Source organism: Patagioenas fasciata, chromosome 15, assembly GCF_037038585.1.
Source record: "Patagioenas fasciata isolate bPatFas1 chromosome 15, bPatFas1.hap1, whole genome shotgun sequence".
In the NCBI taxonomy this organism is placed as follows: Eukaryota; Metazoa; Chordata; class Aves; order Columbiformes; family Columbidae; genus Patagioenas; species Patagioenas fasciata.
This window is the reverse complement of record NC_092534.1, coordinates 1,523,721-1,542,584: the sequence shown is the minus strand read 5'-3', so window position 1 is coordinate 1,542,584 and position 18,864 is coordinate 1,523,721. Positions and strand designations below refer to the sequence as shown.

The 18,864-nt window shown below is 43.9% G+C and overlaps 2 protein-coding genes across 5 annotated transcripts in view; both read left to right on the top strand.

The window, feature by feature from the left end:
* The window catches only part of PARN (poly(A)-specific ribonuclease), a 251,745-nt gene that overhangs the window by 154,270 nt on the left and 78,611 nt on the right, over window positions 1–18,864 (top strand). The window lies entirely within an intron of this gene.
* Window positions 1–18,864, top strand: part of PLA2G10 (phospholipase A2 group X) — a 29,761-nt gene that overhangs the window by 9,351 nt on the left and 1,546 nt on the right. For 2 of the 4 annotated variants that reach the window (XM_071815354.1, XM_071815355.1), the window contains 4 exons: window positions 4,358–4,651; window positions 4,792–4,850; window positions 14,364–14,529; window positions 17,225–17,331. In XM_071815354.1, the coding sequence (XP_071671455.1) occupies window positions 4,835–4,850; window positions 14,364–14,529; window positions 17,225–17,331 (289 nt within the window). In that variant the 5' untranslated portion in view covers window positions 4,358–4,651; window positions 4,792–4,834. Of the gene's footprint in view, window positions 1–4,357; window positions 4,652–4,791; window positions 4,851–5,607; window positions 8,342–14,363; window positions 14,530–17,224; window positions 17,332–18,864 lie in introns of those variants that run through there. The other 2 variants (XM_065850866.2, XM_071815356.1) reach the window with 2 other exon arrangements.

The window sequence follows — 18,864 nt, the reverse complement described above, 5'->3', positions numbered from 1 at the left end:
CACATCCTGATGCCATTAGCAAGGCCTCTTACACACACTGAATTAATAATTCTGTATAGTAAATAAAAAGAGAATGACAGTTCCATCACTGTTAGTACAAATGGGGTAGTTTCTGGCGTTTGATATCTTAATTTTATGATGGTGTCTCATATGCAGTTTAAACTTTTTCTCCTTTATACATAGGAACAAGATTCTCCATACATGTTATTTTAAAGCATATGGCCTCTCTATGTGTTTAGGGTGGTATTAACTTTATAAGTCACAGGACCTGTAGGCAAGAGTTTTTCTAGATGGCTCTCTATGAAATTCAGTAAACACAGTATCACCATTAGGATTTTATTTTAAACCAAGGAAGCAATCGATGTATTTGGATCAGGTGTCTTCTGCTCCTAAGTGTCCTGAACAAGTCTTCTCTTGTCCGTCATTGATCACTTTGAAGCCTATAGAACTATAAACTCTTGTTTCAGGAAGTTTCCTAAGCTAGTAACTGATACTGCAGAGAAGCATAAGCTTCAGTCTTTATAATTACAGGATACATAAATTGTTCTGAATTGTTTATATTATATAGTACTGTGGCATTTGTTGCCTTCCAAATACAGTGGAAAATATGCCCACATAGAAAACTTAATAATGTGTTTGTCCTGATGGCCCAGATCTGAGAATGCATATAAACTCTTAACTTCTCTGGGGATGAGGGTCCTCGCTTCTCACCGGAAGTGACACCAGCAGCTAGAGGCGAAACAGCAACAAACACTTCACAGAACATTGACCCGTGTGTTGCGCACTTACACTCTCTGCATACTCCTCAGCACATGACTGTTACATCTTCTGGCTGATTTGAAAGTATCTGATTTCCTTCGGGTACAGCAAATGGCGCTGTGAGTGCTGACAGTTCTCTGGTTCAGTTACTCCTCGTCCCAACCACACTGCAATAGCAAAGAGCAGAGGTGGGACACAATCCAACAGCAAAGATACCCAGAGCCTGCTTGGCAAGTGGCACACGCTCAGTTCTTCAGCACCATCGAGCCCCTTTCTGATCCCACATGATGCCATATTTCTGGTATTCACTTCTTTCCTACTCATGCATTCTCTAGCTAATCCCAATGTTCCCCATCCCCCAGTACTTCCAGGGTTTCTTTGTCTCTCAACAATACACTCAGCAACTTCCCAGTTCCCAAAGCAGTCTGGATGGCGTTGAAGCTGTTTAAAGGTAGTTAGCTCCTGTGGTGATTAGCCTGGAACAGATAAGGGCTACATTCTACCCACCTTTCATTTGATGGACACGTAATGTGGGGGTAGTATCCTCTGCCTAGTGTCCAGTTGCCATAAAACTCTTCCCAGACATCACGAACGGGAAGGTGGGGAAAGCAAACTGCCGTACAAGCAGGCCGGACCTACAGGGCGTTGCACCATTGACAGGATGAAGAACAAAACAAGAGGTGAACAAATAAACAGGCTGAGAAGAATCTGCGTTTTTTAAAAGCAATTTAAAACATCTAGAGACAGCAAAGAGCTGGTAGACATGCTAAGAGAAGTTACACAAAATCATAGTATGTGCATTTCTCTCTTCCCTATTAGCAGAATGTAGCCTGCAGAGTCTCCATAAATCCATGTTCTATCTTCTCCTTGAACACTGCACACAATCCTGCAGCTTCCCTCCTATCTCAGGAAAAACAGAGCCGGAAGAAGGTTCAGGAATGGCCAACAAGGACAAAGGCATAGAAATGGAATTTCAGAACAGTGAGTTAAAATGGTAGGAAAGTACTTCTTTATGAAAAGGGTACAGCTTCTGTTTGCGACAAAGCTGTCCAGATGATCAAATCAGGCAAAGTCTCAGCTCTCTGTGGGTTCAGTACAGATGATTTGCCCTGTGCATTTGCGCAGCTTCGGTGATGATACGTGGAAAAACAACCTATCAATGAATTTGTTATTGCAGCCGCCCAGGCCTACTGCCCTCCCTGCCTGCGGGGCAGAGGTTCATGGAAACCTTCAGGCAAAAAGAAGAGTGGAACTGCAGTCTCTTTCCCTGGCAGGGTGGGGCTGCTGGTTTGAAGCTGCTGTCACATCAGCATCGCGGAATCCCGTCTGTGGTGAGGGACTCCTGCGACTGCTGTCCGGCTCTCGGCTTAAGGCAGGTCCCATTAAAGCAGGTTGCTTTGGGCCATGCCCACTTGAGTCATGAATTACCTTTAAGGATGAAGTTTCCATAGAGACTTTCTGGGCAAGCTATTTTGTTATTTGACCAACCTTTGTTTAAATTAAAAAATAATAATAATAAATTGTTCTGTATATTGAATTTCCCCTGGTTGACACTTGTGCACCTCTGGGAAGAATCTGGCTCCACCTTTTCTACACCTCTCCATGGGGAAGTGACAGACATCGTGACAGTATGACCTCCCCTCACCATCCTCTCCTTTAAACCTGAACGAATGCAGCCCTCTCAGCTTCATCTGCCTGTCATGAGCTGCACCCCCCGATCAGTTTGGTGCCTTCAACAGCCTCACATCAGTGTGCCATTGGCTTTTTTAAAGTGAGACAGAGCTGCAGGTGTAGTCTCACAATTGTCAAGTAGAGGGGAATCACAGAATCACACAGAATGGACTGGGTTGGAAAAGCCCTCAGAGATCATCCAGTCCAACCCTTGGTCCAACTCCAGTCCATTGACCAGATCATGGCACTCAGTGCCATGGCCAATCTCAGTTTACAAACCTCCAGGGCCGGTGAGTCCAGCACCTCCCTGGGCAGCCATTCCAATGCTGACCACTCTCTCTGCACAGAATTGCTTTCTAATCTCCAGCCTCAATTTCCCCTGGCAGAGTTGAAGCCCATGCCCCCTTGTCCTATTGCTGACTGCCTGGCAGAAGAGCCCAATCCCCCCTGGCTAGAACTGCCCTTCAGGTCGTTCTAGAGAGTGCTGAGCTCACCTCTAAGCCTCCTCTTCTCCAGACTGAACAAGCCCAGCTCCCTCAGCCTCTCCCCATAGGGCTTATGTTCAAGCCCCTTCCCCACTCTTGTTGCAGGAAGAATCACTTCCCTGCAAACCTGCCAGTTACACTCAGCCCGTAGTGCAGCTGGACGCCGTTGCTGCAAGGGGACATTGTTGTCTCATGTTCAGCATGTCCGGCAGGACCCCGAGCTCCTTTTCCACAAAGCTGCTCTACTCAGCCAGTCCCAGCCTGTCCTGCTGCCCAGGGTTCTGCCAGCCCACACGCGGTGCTTCGCTTCTGCCTTTGCTCAACACCATCAAGTCCCCAACAGCTCATTTTTCCAGTCTGACCGGGTCCATCTGAGCAGCAGCCCTGCCCTCCAGTGAATCAACCGCTCCCCCCAATTTGGTATCACCCACAAGCTTGCTGAGAGGTCACTGTGTCCCATCGTCCGGGCCATTACCTCAGCCCTTTCCAGAAGCCAGGTTGGTGTAACCTCCAGAAAAGAAAGCGAGTCCGGCATCCTTCCAGAGATATGCTAGAAATTTCACATTTTGTTTTACAGAAATGCAAGAGTTGCATTGCTAAGCCTCTTCTTCTCCAGATACTGAAATTAAAATATCCCTCGTTTCCACAAGCAGCAGGCTCTGGGGTTTTTTTGGGGGTGGAACTGCTGAAATGTAGGACTTGACTTACCGAGTGTAAGAAAACTTCTGGAAGGCCGTGTGTTGAAACTTCAGAGCTAAGCAAGCCAGAAATTATTTATAGAGGCCTTCCCCATAATCTTCCAGTCTGTGGCTTGGCTCAAAGACAGATGATGTATTTCCATATCATAAAAATGGACAGTTGCATCAGTATATACGTGGTACTCTGACAACACATTTGCCATCTTGTTATTTGCCTGGGCGACTGCGTGCGCAGGACGGACGCTGTGCTTGTAGCCGTTAGCGTTAAGGAGCAGAGGGTAGAATCTGGAACAGAAAAATAAAGAGACAGAAGAAAAAATAAAACCATAGGAGTAATTTAGTTCTCCTGCATACATTGTAACTGTAAACCAGTTTCCAGAACATTTACGTAATAATGTTTCCAGCACACAACTGGCTGTTACGGGCTAGCTCGGTATTTCTACAGAATGGACAGAATAATGCAGCTGGCAAAGGGCATCTAGAGGACAATGCTACCAACATGGTTCCCAAAATACAGAGCCTATTATGCTACTCATAGCCTTACTATTACCAAAGACATTGCAAGTCCTACTATAGGCTGGTATAGTCTTAAATCAAGGTTAGATTTCTGTATGCTAGAAGTAGATTTGAGATAATACCAAGCACATTGGAAAATATTATAAAATGGCTTAACAGAATGTGTTCTGATCTTCCACATGGAGCTTGTCTCTTCCAACTCTGCTTTATAACTCTCGTCCTTTTTAGAACAACATCCCCAGCAACACAGGCTGAAGAAAACATTGGTAAATGAGACGTACTGGTGGTGAAAAGGAATCAAGAGATGGGAACACCTGAAAGAGAAGAAGGCAGCCAAACCTCTGAAAATGGAACAAAGGCATTGAATGTTTCCAAACAAATATTTGAATATGTAAGGCTGGGTTTTTTTAATGAAGACGACAATGCTAAAGAAGTTGCTTGTGTCCGAAGGAACATACACTTGTAAGGGATGTGCTCCAGGCAGAAGCCTGTCTCTCGATCCAGTGTTTAAGAAAACGTGTGGTAAGCTGGGGACATCTGCCAAGTGTAGCAGTCAAGTAAATACAGTCAGTTGTCTTACAGCTGGGAAGTGGCTCTTCAGTTCTAATTATTCTGATACCTTCGCAGTGAGGCATGTGTTTGCTTTCCTTGTTTTCCGGCAGGAGTCAGCGCCACAGAAGAGCCCAGTTCGGGACCTGAGCTGCGATGCAGAACACCCAAGGTGCGGTTCCCCGGCTCTGCCGCAGCCACAACATCACCTGCTCCCATTCCCATCTCTAACAGTTTCCTTCACCATTATTTATTATTTCATTTATTCAGTGGGGCAGCATATATGTCATATAGTGTAATTATCACATGCTTAATGCAGAAGGATCCTAATCTTGGCTTAGATACCTACAGACTCTAGTATTTCTATACTCATCATCATTACTACAGATCTTCGTAAGAGCTAAATGCAGAATAGATACAAATTTGACCAAGGTAGGTGGTCAATGCTTTTTCATTTTTCAGTAAAAATAACTGCTCTTACTAAATAAACGTGTTAATGGAACCACCTTCTTCTGTTACTAGAAAATATGCAGTTTTGCAGCTGTTTAATCAGCAGTAAATACCCTGTTAGGTGGCTCTCCAAACCCCTGCGTTCACCTGCTCACAGGCAAGTGGAGAACTTGCACTTAGGTTAGTCATATTTTAGGCCATTTTACCACTTTCCATCACCATCGTAACATTTTGGGTTCATACACTCTTATCTTCCCATACGTACAGAACCACAGGTGCTGAGAAACGAGGCTTTCACAACCAACTTAACAAGTTTGCCCATCGTATTTTTCTCCTGTGAGGATGTTCCGCTATGTGTCTCAATTCTGTCACTCTGCTCCTCAGATTTAAAAACTTAGTTAAAGCAACCATCGAGCATATGCAATCTTGTTTGAGAAAGTATATTCAAAAAGCAAATGCTTTTCCCCACCCCTGCACAGCTCCAGTTGACGGAAGGAAAGAATTCATCAGTAAGAAGGAAAAGTGCATTTTGTCACATCTGACTTAGAGCAGCTACCACATGCTTCAGGAAAAAGAAAAGCAACACTGCAAAAAGCAAGTATGCAGGTTTGCCACCTCCGTTTTTGTTTAAAACTTGAAAGGGGATTTTAAATCTCATAAAAATTAAATCACTGTAGTCCATATTAATTTCCAGTCGATTACTAGTACATTTTCTCAGCCATATGCCATGGCAATGAACTGGACAACTAACTCCCCCTCAGCAGAAGTCTTTGTCAGCTCTTCCCCACACACACACAATTTCACCAGATGTTCTCCTTTGAATTTTACTGCAGCTCACAGGAACTCACAGAGCTCCTGACCCGCATTCCTTACCGCATCACTCCATGTAGTGTTTGTCACTTCCCATCCTTCTCTACTTTCTAACAGAAGCAGCTGTAGTCTGAGCATTTCAGCCTCACTTGGTATTTCAGTGGTTTTTAAGATTACTTTCCTTGCGAGAAAAACGTATCGGCTGCAGTAACCCTGGTCACTAACACATTGCATCAGTCTGCTGAAGAACAAATGGGAAATGCAATTCCTCTCGCTCCCCGGACTCTTTTCATTGTCATACGCAATGGTATGCTGGATGGGATACTGTTCATCTGGACGTCTCACCAAACTGCTGGTGAACACCATTAAAACGTTCTAATAGGTGTGACTTATTGACCGGAAGAGTCGGTAAACACATGCAGTATAAGTGACAGTATGAAAATAGAGTAACAGTAATTAGCGATGTGACTCCATGACTAATAGGAAAATTACTTTGACCAAGTTGATGGCAGTAGCAACGAAATCTTAAAAAAATCCATCCCAAATAGTTGAGTTTTCTGTTTTGACTTGTATTAATACATTACCAAGGGTTCTCAGGACCAGTGACAACACTGATGGCTGACACAGATCCTGTTTGCTAGTGCTCTGGTCCATCTCTGAGGAAACTGGTAGCTGCGGACAGACGGACATAAGGACCAGCTGCAGGCACATCACGGCACCTTGTGTCACAACTACTTGGTGTCAACCAGCAGGAGCTCACGTCACAGCAACCCCCCAACAGCCTCCTCACTGTGTGGAACACAAGCTCTCCAGCTGGAACCCCCTTCCTTCTGCTCTGTCGCGGGGCTGCACGGCTACCGCGCTGTTCCTGGGGTTCTGCGCGGGGCTGCACAAAGCTGGATCGAGTGCGCAAAGCGGGATCGGGTGCACAAAGCTGGAGCAGGCGCGCAAAGCGGGAACGGGTGCGCAAAGCTGGATTGGGTGTGCAAAGCGGGATCGGGCGTGCAAAGCAGGATCAGGCGTGCAAAGCTGGACTGATTGCACAAAGGCCTCTCAACATCCGACCTCAAACTGAGGAGCTTCCACATCTACCCCACGCTTCCCTGACCAGTGCCAACACAAACATATTTCAGACAGCGTGGATTAATGAGAGCGTAACAAAAACAAATCCGTCTGTGCACGCTTTTTGTCTTTTGGAGTCACACCACGTATGATTTTCTACTTCTGATTAACGAGGAAGAATATAATGCAGAAATCAGTGTTTGAATGCAAAAGGAGAGTTATCCTTCAGTATGCATATGAAAAAAACATTTTATTTCTTTAATGAAAATACCATTCACTACAAAAAAAACACCAGCTGCTCTCCAATAGGAAGGTGACATGGCCAAGAACAAGGTCTTGATAAGTCCTGTAAAAAAATGTTGGTTTTATCTATCTTTCCTTACCCCAGCAGTGCAGGCCTCAATGGGATCCAATGGGGGTCATATCCTGGAATTTAATAATGCCAAGAAAGTTTAAAAAACAAAAAAGGCAAATAAAACATACACACAAAAAAACAATACTCAAAATTTCAGGGGTCGTGGTTGCTTGAACAACTGTCAGGAAATGCACTGGTTGTAGCACAATAATAGAAGATTTGGTTAAATACGTGGAACATACAGGCAAGGAAAAATCACATAAAAGCAAGCGGTATTGTCTGTGTGCTGAGAGGGACCATGGAACTGTCATTGCCAAATGGCATCTGGTTGTCGGTTTCACAAAACAACACGAGTTGAAAAGGAAAATATATGTGACGATTATACATATTAAAAAATACTTAATACGAGATGCTGTTTTGGTTGAGGGAAGGTGAAAAAGTTATTTTGATCAAGCTACAAATATCCATAACCGGTTTAGCAGTTGGTTGTTCTTTAGCCCTCCATGGAAAGCAGCAATCAGGAGATGAAATTTGGCAAATCCAGACCACAAGTACAGTGCATGTATCCAGCACTGGTTATAGTTGACCAATGGAGTAACTTGCAACACAGTTCACTGCCACCGGAACTCTTCGCATCTAGATTAAATCATCTGGGAAGTGCTATTCGCAAATAAATTATAGCTCCCAGAGCAACAAAATCCTGGAGGAACAGAGCGGAGACCCCAGCCCAGGTTCGCTCGGGGGCTGCGCGGCGCTCGCTGCCCAGTGACGGGTCCGGCGGCGGCTCCTCCTCCCGGGCAGACGGACAGAGCCCGGGCTGGGGCTGCGGGACCCGGCGCGGGGCACAAAGCGGCTCTTATAGCCGGCCCGCGGCGGCTCTGCCTCACACCACCGCACGCTGCCCGGAGCCCGCACCCCGCCCGGAGCCCGCACCGCCATGGGACCCCGCTGCCCGGCGCTGCCCCTGCTGCTGCTGCTGGGGACCGGTGAGTAGAGCGGCCGCGGCGGCCCCGGGGCGGCAGGAGCCGGTCCCTCCCGGCGGGGCAGCGGCCCCGTCCCGCAGCGCCTCCGGACGCGCCCGCCCGGCTCCGGGCGCTCCGGCCCCACAGGGATGGGGCTGGTGGCGCCTAGGGGGAGGAGGAGGAGGGAGAGGAAGGAGCGTTAGGAGAAGTGCTCATGGCCAGTGAATACCTTCAGGCTTGGAAAAGAAGCCTTACACTGTCAAAGACCGTCCAAGGCGCTCGGGCAGAACGCGGGGTAACGCACTCGAGTGGAGAGCGCGGAGCTGGGGCTGCGGCCAGCCCATCCAGCCTCAGCTTCATTGCAGCGGGGTAGTCGTGCTGGGGATCCCACATTACTGCTTTAAAGTTCATCTGTAATGTGAAAGTGTGTTAAAAAAAAAAAAACAAACCAACAAACAGTATTTAAAGTCAGACTGCAGCTTGAATGTGTAATAATGATCTTTCTACAAGCCAGCACATTTCCCCACGCTCGTCTGGTGAGCGTGGAGCGAGTCTCAGAGCACTGGTGTTACACACCACTGAAAAGCCAGGAGCTGCTAGAGCTGAGATTGCCTACAAAACCAGAACTGGGTTATTCTGAAGAATGAGTCAGTCTTTATGAATCGGTTATGATGTGAGAATGTAATTAAAGAACCCCTGCCTCACGCTGAGCATAGCTGACTACTTATTTGCAAGTATTTATTTATTTTTAATCCTATGTCCTATTTATTCAGCAGTATTAAAGACCAGTTGTAATAATTTACAGTTCGTTTCCTCATAGGTTTTCTAAGGTATTCATCAGTATAGTGTCTGAATGTACTTATGTCTTTCACACTTCTATGAAACTATATTATCATCCCTCTATTTCAGAGAGGTAGCATTAATTCTGGGTTCCTGCGGTGACAAGTTAGAACTTCAACTACTCCAAGTATGGCCTGAGTGTTGCACTAGTTCGGTGCCCCAGCCCCAGGATATTCCACAGGCTGGGAGTATCCTATTAGTAAACACCAACAGGTATTGTTTTAAAGTGATTGAACTAACCTCATGCTGAACCTCTCTGACAGCGCTAAGAATAAAATCCAGTTTTCCAGAATAGCATTCAGCTGCCGTAATTAAGAGATTCTCTTTTGTCTTCCTGCACTTTTTTTATTCATTCCTCCACACTTGCAAATTCACCAAAGCAAATCTTGCAAATAGAAGGATCCTAAGGACAAGAGCCTCAGTTCGTTCTTACAGGAGATTCCACGCCCAGGACGTGGCGGGGCTGGGGAAGAGGCAATCGCGTGGTTAAAGCCCCTGCGGGCAGGTGTTTGCGTAACGGGGCCAACCTGATGTCCCACCGAGCTCACTGCCCCAGTTCCACCGCTGACCTCAGCGTGCCCTGGTTATTCCATCCGCGTTCAGATCTTCCTGCGGGCTCCATCCTCTGCACGGTGCAAACCTCACCAGGAACGTTCTGGAAAGCAAAGAAAGGGCGTTTGGCTGCTCCTGCCAGCACAGGGTGACCCGCAGGGCCGGGCTCTGTCCCACCCGGGCAGTGAGGAGGACGGGGATTGATTCCCCTCTTGCCTTGGTCCACAGGATCAAAACACGCAGATTGGTCCTTTCAAAAAAAGTCTATGTGGCCACAGTTTGTGGAGATAGTCTGGGCAACAAGATGAGGTGAAAACCAATGAAACCCGAGGGAAAAAATCTAAGCAAAAAAAAGAGAAGTTTCTATAATACATACAGTACAAAGGTTTCTGCTTCTGCATCAGCAAGTCTGCTTATTCCCAAGTTTCAAATTCTGAACGACTGGAGCACTATGACTGTGCAAAGGAAACGTCAATGTCGAAAATGTTACACATATTTAGCATCAAAAATGGTTTTGTAGCCTCAGTCTTATTTTAAAACCCACAAAACATCAGGCTGCATTAGATGCTAAGGATTCATGTAGTTATGTATCATAATTACACAAAGTTGTGCATCTTAATAAAAATGTAATTACATATCTGCAAAAATAATTACGTTTGCATTGTGCCCACTGCAAAGAGTAAAGTGTTGTGGGAAATATGACCTTTCACAAAAAATTTGTGTGTCTCTAAAATGGGGTTTTTCCTCTATGCATTTGGAAATAGAAGGGATTGGGTTTTTAGCTGGTATTGTGAGCTATTCAGAAAATGAGGAGAGTAGGAGGGTATAGTGGAAAACGTCTTGCAAAGACATCATAACATCCAGCACTGAGCACAGTCTGAACTCCCAAGAGCTTCTGCAGGCAGCAAACGAAGCTGAAACCCTCCAAACAGAGCAGGGCACCAGCAGCAAGAATTACAGTTTCAAATTTAAACCAAGCACAATATAATGTCATTAGTTACTTTCTCTCAGGCTGTCTTTAGTGTTCACTTAATTTCAGTCTTCAAAAGTCACCTCATAGTTTTTGCTCTCTCTGGCTCAGTCACTATTGTCACAAAGACAACTGCATACATTTGTTTGGGGATTTTTCTTTCCCCATCTGCTATTTTATGGTGCCTGAAGCGGCCTCAGGATTGGTATGGGCTTGGCTCCCCTTCCGCCTTCACTTTGAAAGCAGCTGCATCACATTCAGTTCAATCTGAGTTTGCTGATGGATGCATCTCTTGTAAGGTTTTTTTCCTTTCCCACATATCTGTCTTTCAAGTTTTCTTTCAAGAATTAGAGCAGCTGAAACTTCAACAACGTTCCAATTCCTCTTGTTCAATAAAGACTGGAATTAAGTATTACAAGAATATTAAAAGCCATAACAAGAGTGGACTCAAATTATCCAACTGTAAATTATTTTTGTATACTTAGTTGTACTTACTGCCTGTGATATCTACCGACCAAAACAATGTGGGTTTGATTATTTTCATAGACATTACAAAGCAATGAAATTAAAATCAATGCAATCCGGTTCCCTCCCTTTCCCCTGCCCAGAACGTTGGGTTTGATAGAGCTGCACACAATCTGCACAACAAAAACAAGGAACGGACAGACGCAGCAGGACAGCGCTGCTCCTTCAGGAATGCATAATCAAACCTGCAGAACACTCTTGTCCACAAGAGAAATGTGAAAACTTCAGAAAAGCCAGCAAAGCACACAGAAGATTCTACAAACATACCTTAATCATGAAACACTTGGAAATGTCAGAATTTCACTTCAGTCTCTGACTGTATTCCACAGTTCTGATAAAATACTTGGGAAATTTTAGGATGTCAATGATATACCAACCCTACCAGCATCCTACTGACAGTCCTATTATTTCTGTAGTTCTAGGTGTTCTACAATTGTTTTTCATGACTTTTACTAAACTCAGGTAACAAAGCTGTTGGGACAGAGACTTTTCCTTCAGCCACATCAGAGTTATCTACAGTACAATAGTCATGGTTTATACCTGGATGTGTAGATGCTGTAACACAAATTGCAAGGACAAAAGGTTCACTTCCTTTTCTTTAACTTATATGGCACATTTTAAAGATTTATACCTGAGGTCTTCCACGGGTAAACAATTCATCACTTCCACTTCATGTGGATTTAAATCAAGGGATTTGCCCAAAGTTGGCAAACTGTTTTCTGATGCAGCCCAGAATATGACTTGGAAGTTCTCCGCTTCCTCTCCCTGTGCTGTAGCTCTGCTGTCTCATCCTTCCCAACCTGCTCAGAACTGACACACAACGTACAAGTTCTTCACTATCTTCAGAACCACTGATGTCCCGCAGAGCAGCCCCAGAGTGCCGATACCACCACCGTGGCTCCCGAGCTACCGGCGCCTCGCCAGATCGCACTGAACATTCGAGAATCTAAGCACTTGCCATTTGTAACGCCGCAGCCTCGCTGCAGGTCTGTACCAGCCGTGGATTTACAGAACCTGTCCTGACAGCAATGATAACGCTTTCACCGCCTCACAGAGATAAGAATCCAGTTATACTCCAGTGGATGCTTCTGCTAGCCAGAGCTGAACCGCAGATTCAGAGCTGCAATGGAATGGGAACATCATGTGTCAGTTCCACAGGGTGACTGTTATTTTGACACCTGGAACTACAGGAGCCAGAGTTCACTCGGCTCACCCTGTGGAGCCCTTGGTCAAAGCGTGAGAGGATCTTCTTAGCAGAACAGCTCTGTAACACCCTGGATGGGGAGCCATGAGAGATGCCTTTCACTACCTCAGCAAGGAAGTTTTAGTGCCACTGGGACGGGTTTTGAATGAATCTGCAAGCGAGCACACAGGCAAAGAAGCTTTTTTGAGCTCCTCAGGACGCAATTGCTGCAAATGGATGGCCAGAGACGCACAGGCCAGTTGAAGCTCTCCCGTTTCAACGTCCTCTCCCCAGGTCACACACCCGCAGGGCAGGAGGGAACAAGATCTGGGAGCAGCCGCCAGTCAGACAAGTGCTGACTATAGTCTTCGGAAGCCTGGCTGTTCCTGTAAGAAAGGATTAGCTCTAAACATTCTTTCTAAAGCTTTTATTACCATTCTGACATACACACCAATTGTGTTTCTTAGTGAGGTGATTTCATGAGCTGCTTAAATTCCTTCGTTTCATGAACTGACGAGTGCCGGAGGTCACCAGCACCCCAGTGTTTCAGGTTACTCAACTGTGCAGGGAACAATATTTTTCTGGTAGATCTTCCATTAGCAGATTATAGTTAATCTTATAATGTATCATAACAGATTAGGCTATTAGTTAGTCTGTTATAATAGATTACATGATTATACAGATTATATACAAATTGCATAATCATATAGTTCTTCTGTAGGAAAAGGAATATCAAAGCCTTCAGTGACAGTCTGAATATTTTGCTGTGCTGCCTCTCTCACAGATATTACCACTTCTTAAAGCTTTATGTCTTTGCTAATCTGTATCCAGTACTGAGAGTCAAGGTTTATAAATTGTTCTCATTAGTTTAATTAGTAAGACAACTCTAACGAGCAGCCTTCCACTAATTGATTTTGTACTCATCCAGCTTCTGAAAAATTGCTGCAAATAGCTTGGAGCCTGCACTGCAAGGAAGCGCCGCCTGTTCCCATTCCGGGTCTCTGATGCGTTAGCTCAGCCTGAAGGGTGATACAAAGCCCTAAAAAGAGTCATCTGGTGTCTCAACATTTATCTGCTACCCTGGACCTATTGCTCTAGTACTGACATAGGACAGTGAAAACCAAGTTCCTAAATAGTCTTGTTCTGGAGAAATAATGGTGAGAATCCCTTCAACAACACTCAAAATGACACAGAAGAAAATAAGCATCATTCTAATTTCCCTAGAAATGATGCCAAAGACCCGCTTGTTTCCCTGCTCTCCAGCCATCCATCACCCCCACCAGTTATGTGGCTTGTCTAAAAATGAGGAAAACCAGAACCCCATCATAAAGGACCTATTCGTACAAATGTAAAGCATTACATTCCACAAAATAACAAGCTGGGCAAAATTGTATGTTATAAGGAGGAAATACTGCAGTGCTCGGGGATCTAATGTTAGCAGAGCAGTGGCCCTCGAGCACACGCCACGCAAACCTATAGGAACACTCTTGTCCACAAAGAGAAATGTGAAGACTTCAGAAAAACCAACAAAACCACACAGAAGATTCTACAAACATACCTTAATCATTAAACACTTGGAAAGATGCAGAATTTCACTTCAGTCTCTGACTGTATTCCACAGTTCTGATAAAATACTTGAGAAATTTTATCACGTCGCTAGGACACCAACCCTACCAGCATCCTACCGACAGTCCTATTATTTCCATAGTTCTAGGTATTCTATGATTGGTTTTTGTCACTTTTATTAAATTCAGGTGAGTGAGGGCACTTCTGGGTCTGCAGGAACTGGGGATGTTGTTCAGGACTCTGCTCTCTACAGACTGGGGTACAAAGGGACAGGGTCAAGCAGGATGGCCACACAACGTCACAAAGAAAACTGCGTTATTTTCACGCCCTGACATTCATTATGAAAGTCTTCTAAAAAATTGAAAACTATACCTGCGTGTTTGATTCAATGAGGAGTTTTTCTTCCACAGTTTATAAAGGTGCTTTTGGAGAAGCCCGTTTGAGACATCGAAGAGGAATTCTTGAATTAGCCGGAGCCGTTCGATGTTCCACGGGACGATCTCCCTTTGCCTACCTGCGCTACGGCTGCTACTGCGGGCTGGGCGGGAAGGGATGGCCCAAGGACAGAGTGGACTGGTAAGATAACTGCTTATCTGAGTCATTAAGTGCTGAATGTTTGCAGAGTTAAAGGACTAAAATATGAATTAGGCCTATTTAACATCAGTGAGGGAACTGAATTTAAACAGCCCTCAGACTGCTAAGAAACTCTGACTCATTCATGTTTTGTTGTAGATGTACACGAGTCTCACTTGTTTCACTCCAACTCATTGCACTAATACTGGATTCACAGTACAACTGAGTTTTCTTTGCTGTTGCTGTTTGGCCAAGAGCTCTAAAGCTCAAGCATCCAAATTATCGATAAAAATTACAATTGAAAAATCTGTTGATTCTCCTGCTATCCATTCATCTTATTAGTATTCCAAATAACACATAAATTTTGAAAAATTCAACATGTTGAAAAATAACTTTCAAATAAAAGGAGTTATGAATTGTTACTAAATTCTAAAAAAAGACCTTTGTATTTAGTACTAAATCTCAGCATCTTGACTACCATCTATTTAATTCATAATTGAACATAAGCTGAGAGGAAGATGATTTTCCAGTTACAGCAGTTAAATAAAAGGTTTATATTTTCAAGTTTATCAACTTAAAAATAAATAGATATATCATATACATATACATTTCCCCACTGTCTGTGACATCTCAAGTTTTAACATATCAGACAGATACATGATAAATTGAAAATAAACCCCCTGATGCTCACATTTAGGGTAAAACTTATGGAAAGTTCAAATCTGTTTTTTTCCATAAAGATTCTAGTCGTGACGAGACCTGAAACACCTCGAATCTTTGCCAACATATTTCAAGTTTTTGGGCGTGTAATCTGTTAAAGACAATTCTGTAAAATGCAGTCACTACTTCACCAACTGGGAAGGCACACAAAAAGAGGGGGCGACTGTTCCTTCTGATCACCTCAAGATAAGGATGGAGAACGTGCAGTTTGCAGATCTTTCACTGTAGGCCAGTTTTGCACTTTGTGAAGTCCCATAGTGGCAAGAAGCTGCTTCTGCACAACCGGTGTTGAGCTGGATGTGGTCTGGGCTTCAGCAGCTGCCGCATGTTGAGAACAAGGCAGCGGTGGCTGAACTCACCCACGGCACGCGTGCGGAACTGAGAACCGCACCGGCTGGACGGACACACAGACATTCGCACCAAGGTCCATTTCAAGTTCTGAGCTACTTTGTGGGCTGTTTGCATTCACAATTATGCCTGGCAGCAAGTCAAGTGAAAATGCAGAAATACTTAATCTGAAGTAAGAACATCTGTAATGGAATTATTCAAATAATAGTTAGTGCAGTTTATACTTTCGCCTGCCACTCATAAACTTTCTAATGGAGACAATCATATGTTGCACTTGTAACATACACTATAAAATCCTTCTGCATCTATTTTTATTTAAAATCCTTAGGACTAAAGTAATTCTAACAATTTTCATAACACATGAAGATAGACTGCCCTACAGCAAAAGCAGCTGTATTTCCTGGTTCATTTTCCTTATTACTGCTACAAAGACATAGTAGAAATCAATTTCTTTTCATTTCAACGCATGAAATGAACCTATGGAGCTACTTTACAGCCATGTGCTGTTCAGCTGTTACATACCGCAGGATCTTTAAATGGAGATTCGTGTGGGGTTACCAAGTAATTATTTAATAAGCATAGGAAAAAAACCAGTAATTGCAAGTGAGAGCTCGCAGCATTGACTTTTTCTGTTGCAGACACCAATTCCTCAGGCAATTTAAACACCATCTAAACATCATGTGCCTACTGTAATACGATGGGTTTAGGCTGCCAGGAGACAATGGAATGACTGGATGGAAGGAGCTCACGGATACATCCTGTTCTTCCTGAGTCAAAACCAAACAAAAGAGTATAGTTAGTTTGCAGCAAAAACTTCCGAGCTCTCTAATTTCAGATCCTCGTTAACTCCCCACTTGCTATTCTGGGCTTGCAATGACTTCACGCCAGAAGAGCAATTCTTTTCTCAGGCATTAAAATGCGCTATTAACGCTTACCTGTACTGTTCAGTTCCACGATGTGAGATAAAGTCTACGAATTCCTTGTCTCAATCATGACAAGAACAATTTTGAAATCACTTTGGGCAGCTTTCCAAATTTTTTCAGGATACTGAGCAGAGGTTTAGTTACATTATGGTATTAAACAGCACCTGCGCCCATTCATCACTGAACATCTCACCCTCTCTCAGCTCTTCTGCCACTCTCCAAGGCCTTTGCTGTGACATTTGTGACAGTGCTCTACAGCCTAACAAATCTTGTCCCTCTATTAGTAACTATTACAAAAGCATCTATAACTGGCAGAAAAATACCCCATTCATTATCTGACAGACTATTCTGGCATTGAACGGGCTAGGAGACAGGCGTACCAACAGAAAAGGTGATTGTGTTTGAAAGTGAGAATGCTTTAAAGATTCCTGGTATTTTCGCCTACGGGGAAGTTCAGCTAAATCAACGTGTACCAGACATGTTCCTGAGCATTGATTACATGAAAGAATAATAATTTTTTCCAGGTGATCCATGAATCAGTTGCCCTGATGCAATTCCCGAGCAGGTGAACTGTTGGTACATTCGCAGGTGTTGACTGTTCTATTATTCCACAGCCTGTAGAACCATGCTGATAAAAACCACGCAGCTTACATGGCCATAAATCACCACCAAATGAGTTAAGGCCCATTCCTTTCTGTCCCTGGCAGGTGCTGTTTTCAGCACGACTGCTGCTACGGGCGGGCCGAGCGGGCCGGCTGCCAGCCCAAGACGGAGGTTTACCACTGGGAGTGCGAGGACAACGCTGTGGTGTGCGGTGAGTGAACGCTGACAGGATCGGGGCTTCACTTCATACAAAGACATTTTCTTAGCTACCTGTAAAATCCTTGGTTTAGCATCCTTCCTTCTGTGCCATGTTTTGCCAGGGTAAGCTGTCCCTCCACAGCTATGCCAACCCACTGAATGTAGTTTCTTCTTCGTAATCCCCACCTACTGACACAAATAACCAAAGAAAAATCTCATCTACAAGCTTCTATTACCGCTTTAGAAAATACTGTCAAAACCCCCTTCTTTTTACTTGGCATTTCCATATGTCGAGGAACTCATGTTATGTTATTCCCTGCAAGTCTCTCACTGGAGAACAACTACAAACAGGAGGCAAGAAAGTGAGAACTGTTTAAAAAGGATCCTTTTTATACTTAGAGGGAAATATTTCACACCGCTTGTACATTTAGGATGGAGGAGCGTTTGGCACACTTACCACTCATGGCTTGTCCAGCCCACTGCTAATGCCTCCAATTTATGAATGAATTCACAATTAAAACTTACAATTTCAAACACTGAGGTAATACAATATTTGATGTGTATGTTTATTTATGGAAGTAACGCATCCACAAGCCATAAAATATTAATTTTAAAATATGTACGTAATTAGTGTACAAGTTGCAACAGATGCCTGACCACATCCTGATAAGTTTTGTCTGACTGCTCTGAAATTGGAATGTAATTTACTTGCCGTGCTATAGTATAAAAGAGAAGGACAAAGAGATACCAAAGGAAAAAACAAGAGATATTTAACAGGAAGAAACAGCGTTTCTTTTACATTATTTGTTCACAGTTCCCAAAATTCTAGCAAATACTTTCCAACACACTCGAAAGACTTTTTGAAACTATAACTTCCCAGAAACTCCCAAATTTTGCAGGATTTCTTCTTGTTTGTTGTTTTAACTTAAATCAGGTGCTAGCTCAAAGTTACTTTGCATGTAATTTTATGCTACTACCTAGAATGCAAATCAGCTTGAGACTTGGTTATTATTCGCACCACAAAACCGCCAACCCTTGTATAAACTTGTTCACCATGTCTGAGTTTCTGACCCCCATCGCTTCAAGGCAAACAGAAAAAACACAAAACCCTCTCATTTCAAAACTCAGCTTAGAACTTGCCTGACCTGAGATCACTAATTCCTTTCCTCCTTTCCACTGAACCTTTTCCTCCACTCAAGTGTGCACCTCACGCAGAATCTCTACCTGCTAATTTCCTCCTCTGCTCCACAAGTACCAAAAGTGTCTTTTCTCTCAAACTACCTGATTAACTGACAAGGTACACTGCCCCTATATTTGGCTGTAAAGTTTCTGGTCCTGCTCCAGTCCAGAAGCTGAGGATCTTTTAAAATACTGGCCAGCTGAAACAAAGTTCCCAGTGTAGCATGGAGAAGATAAAGCTTGAGCAATAATGTGAGAAGGAATAGCTCTTCTCAGTTAATTGAGTAGTTCTTACCGCAGCCAGTTGCAGCATCAACATATATACATCAAGCACGCTTCCATTTCATTGGAGAATCTGAGTTAATTC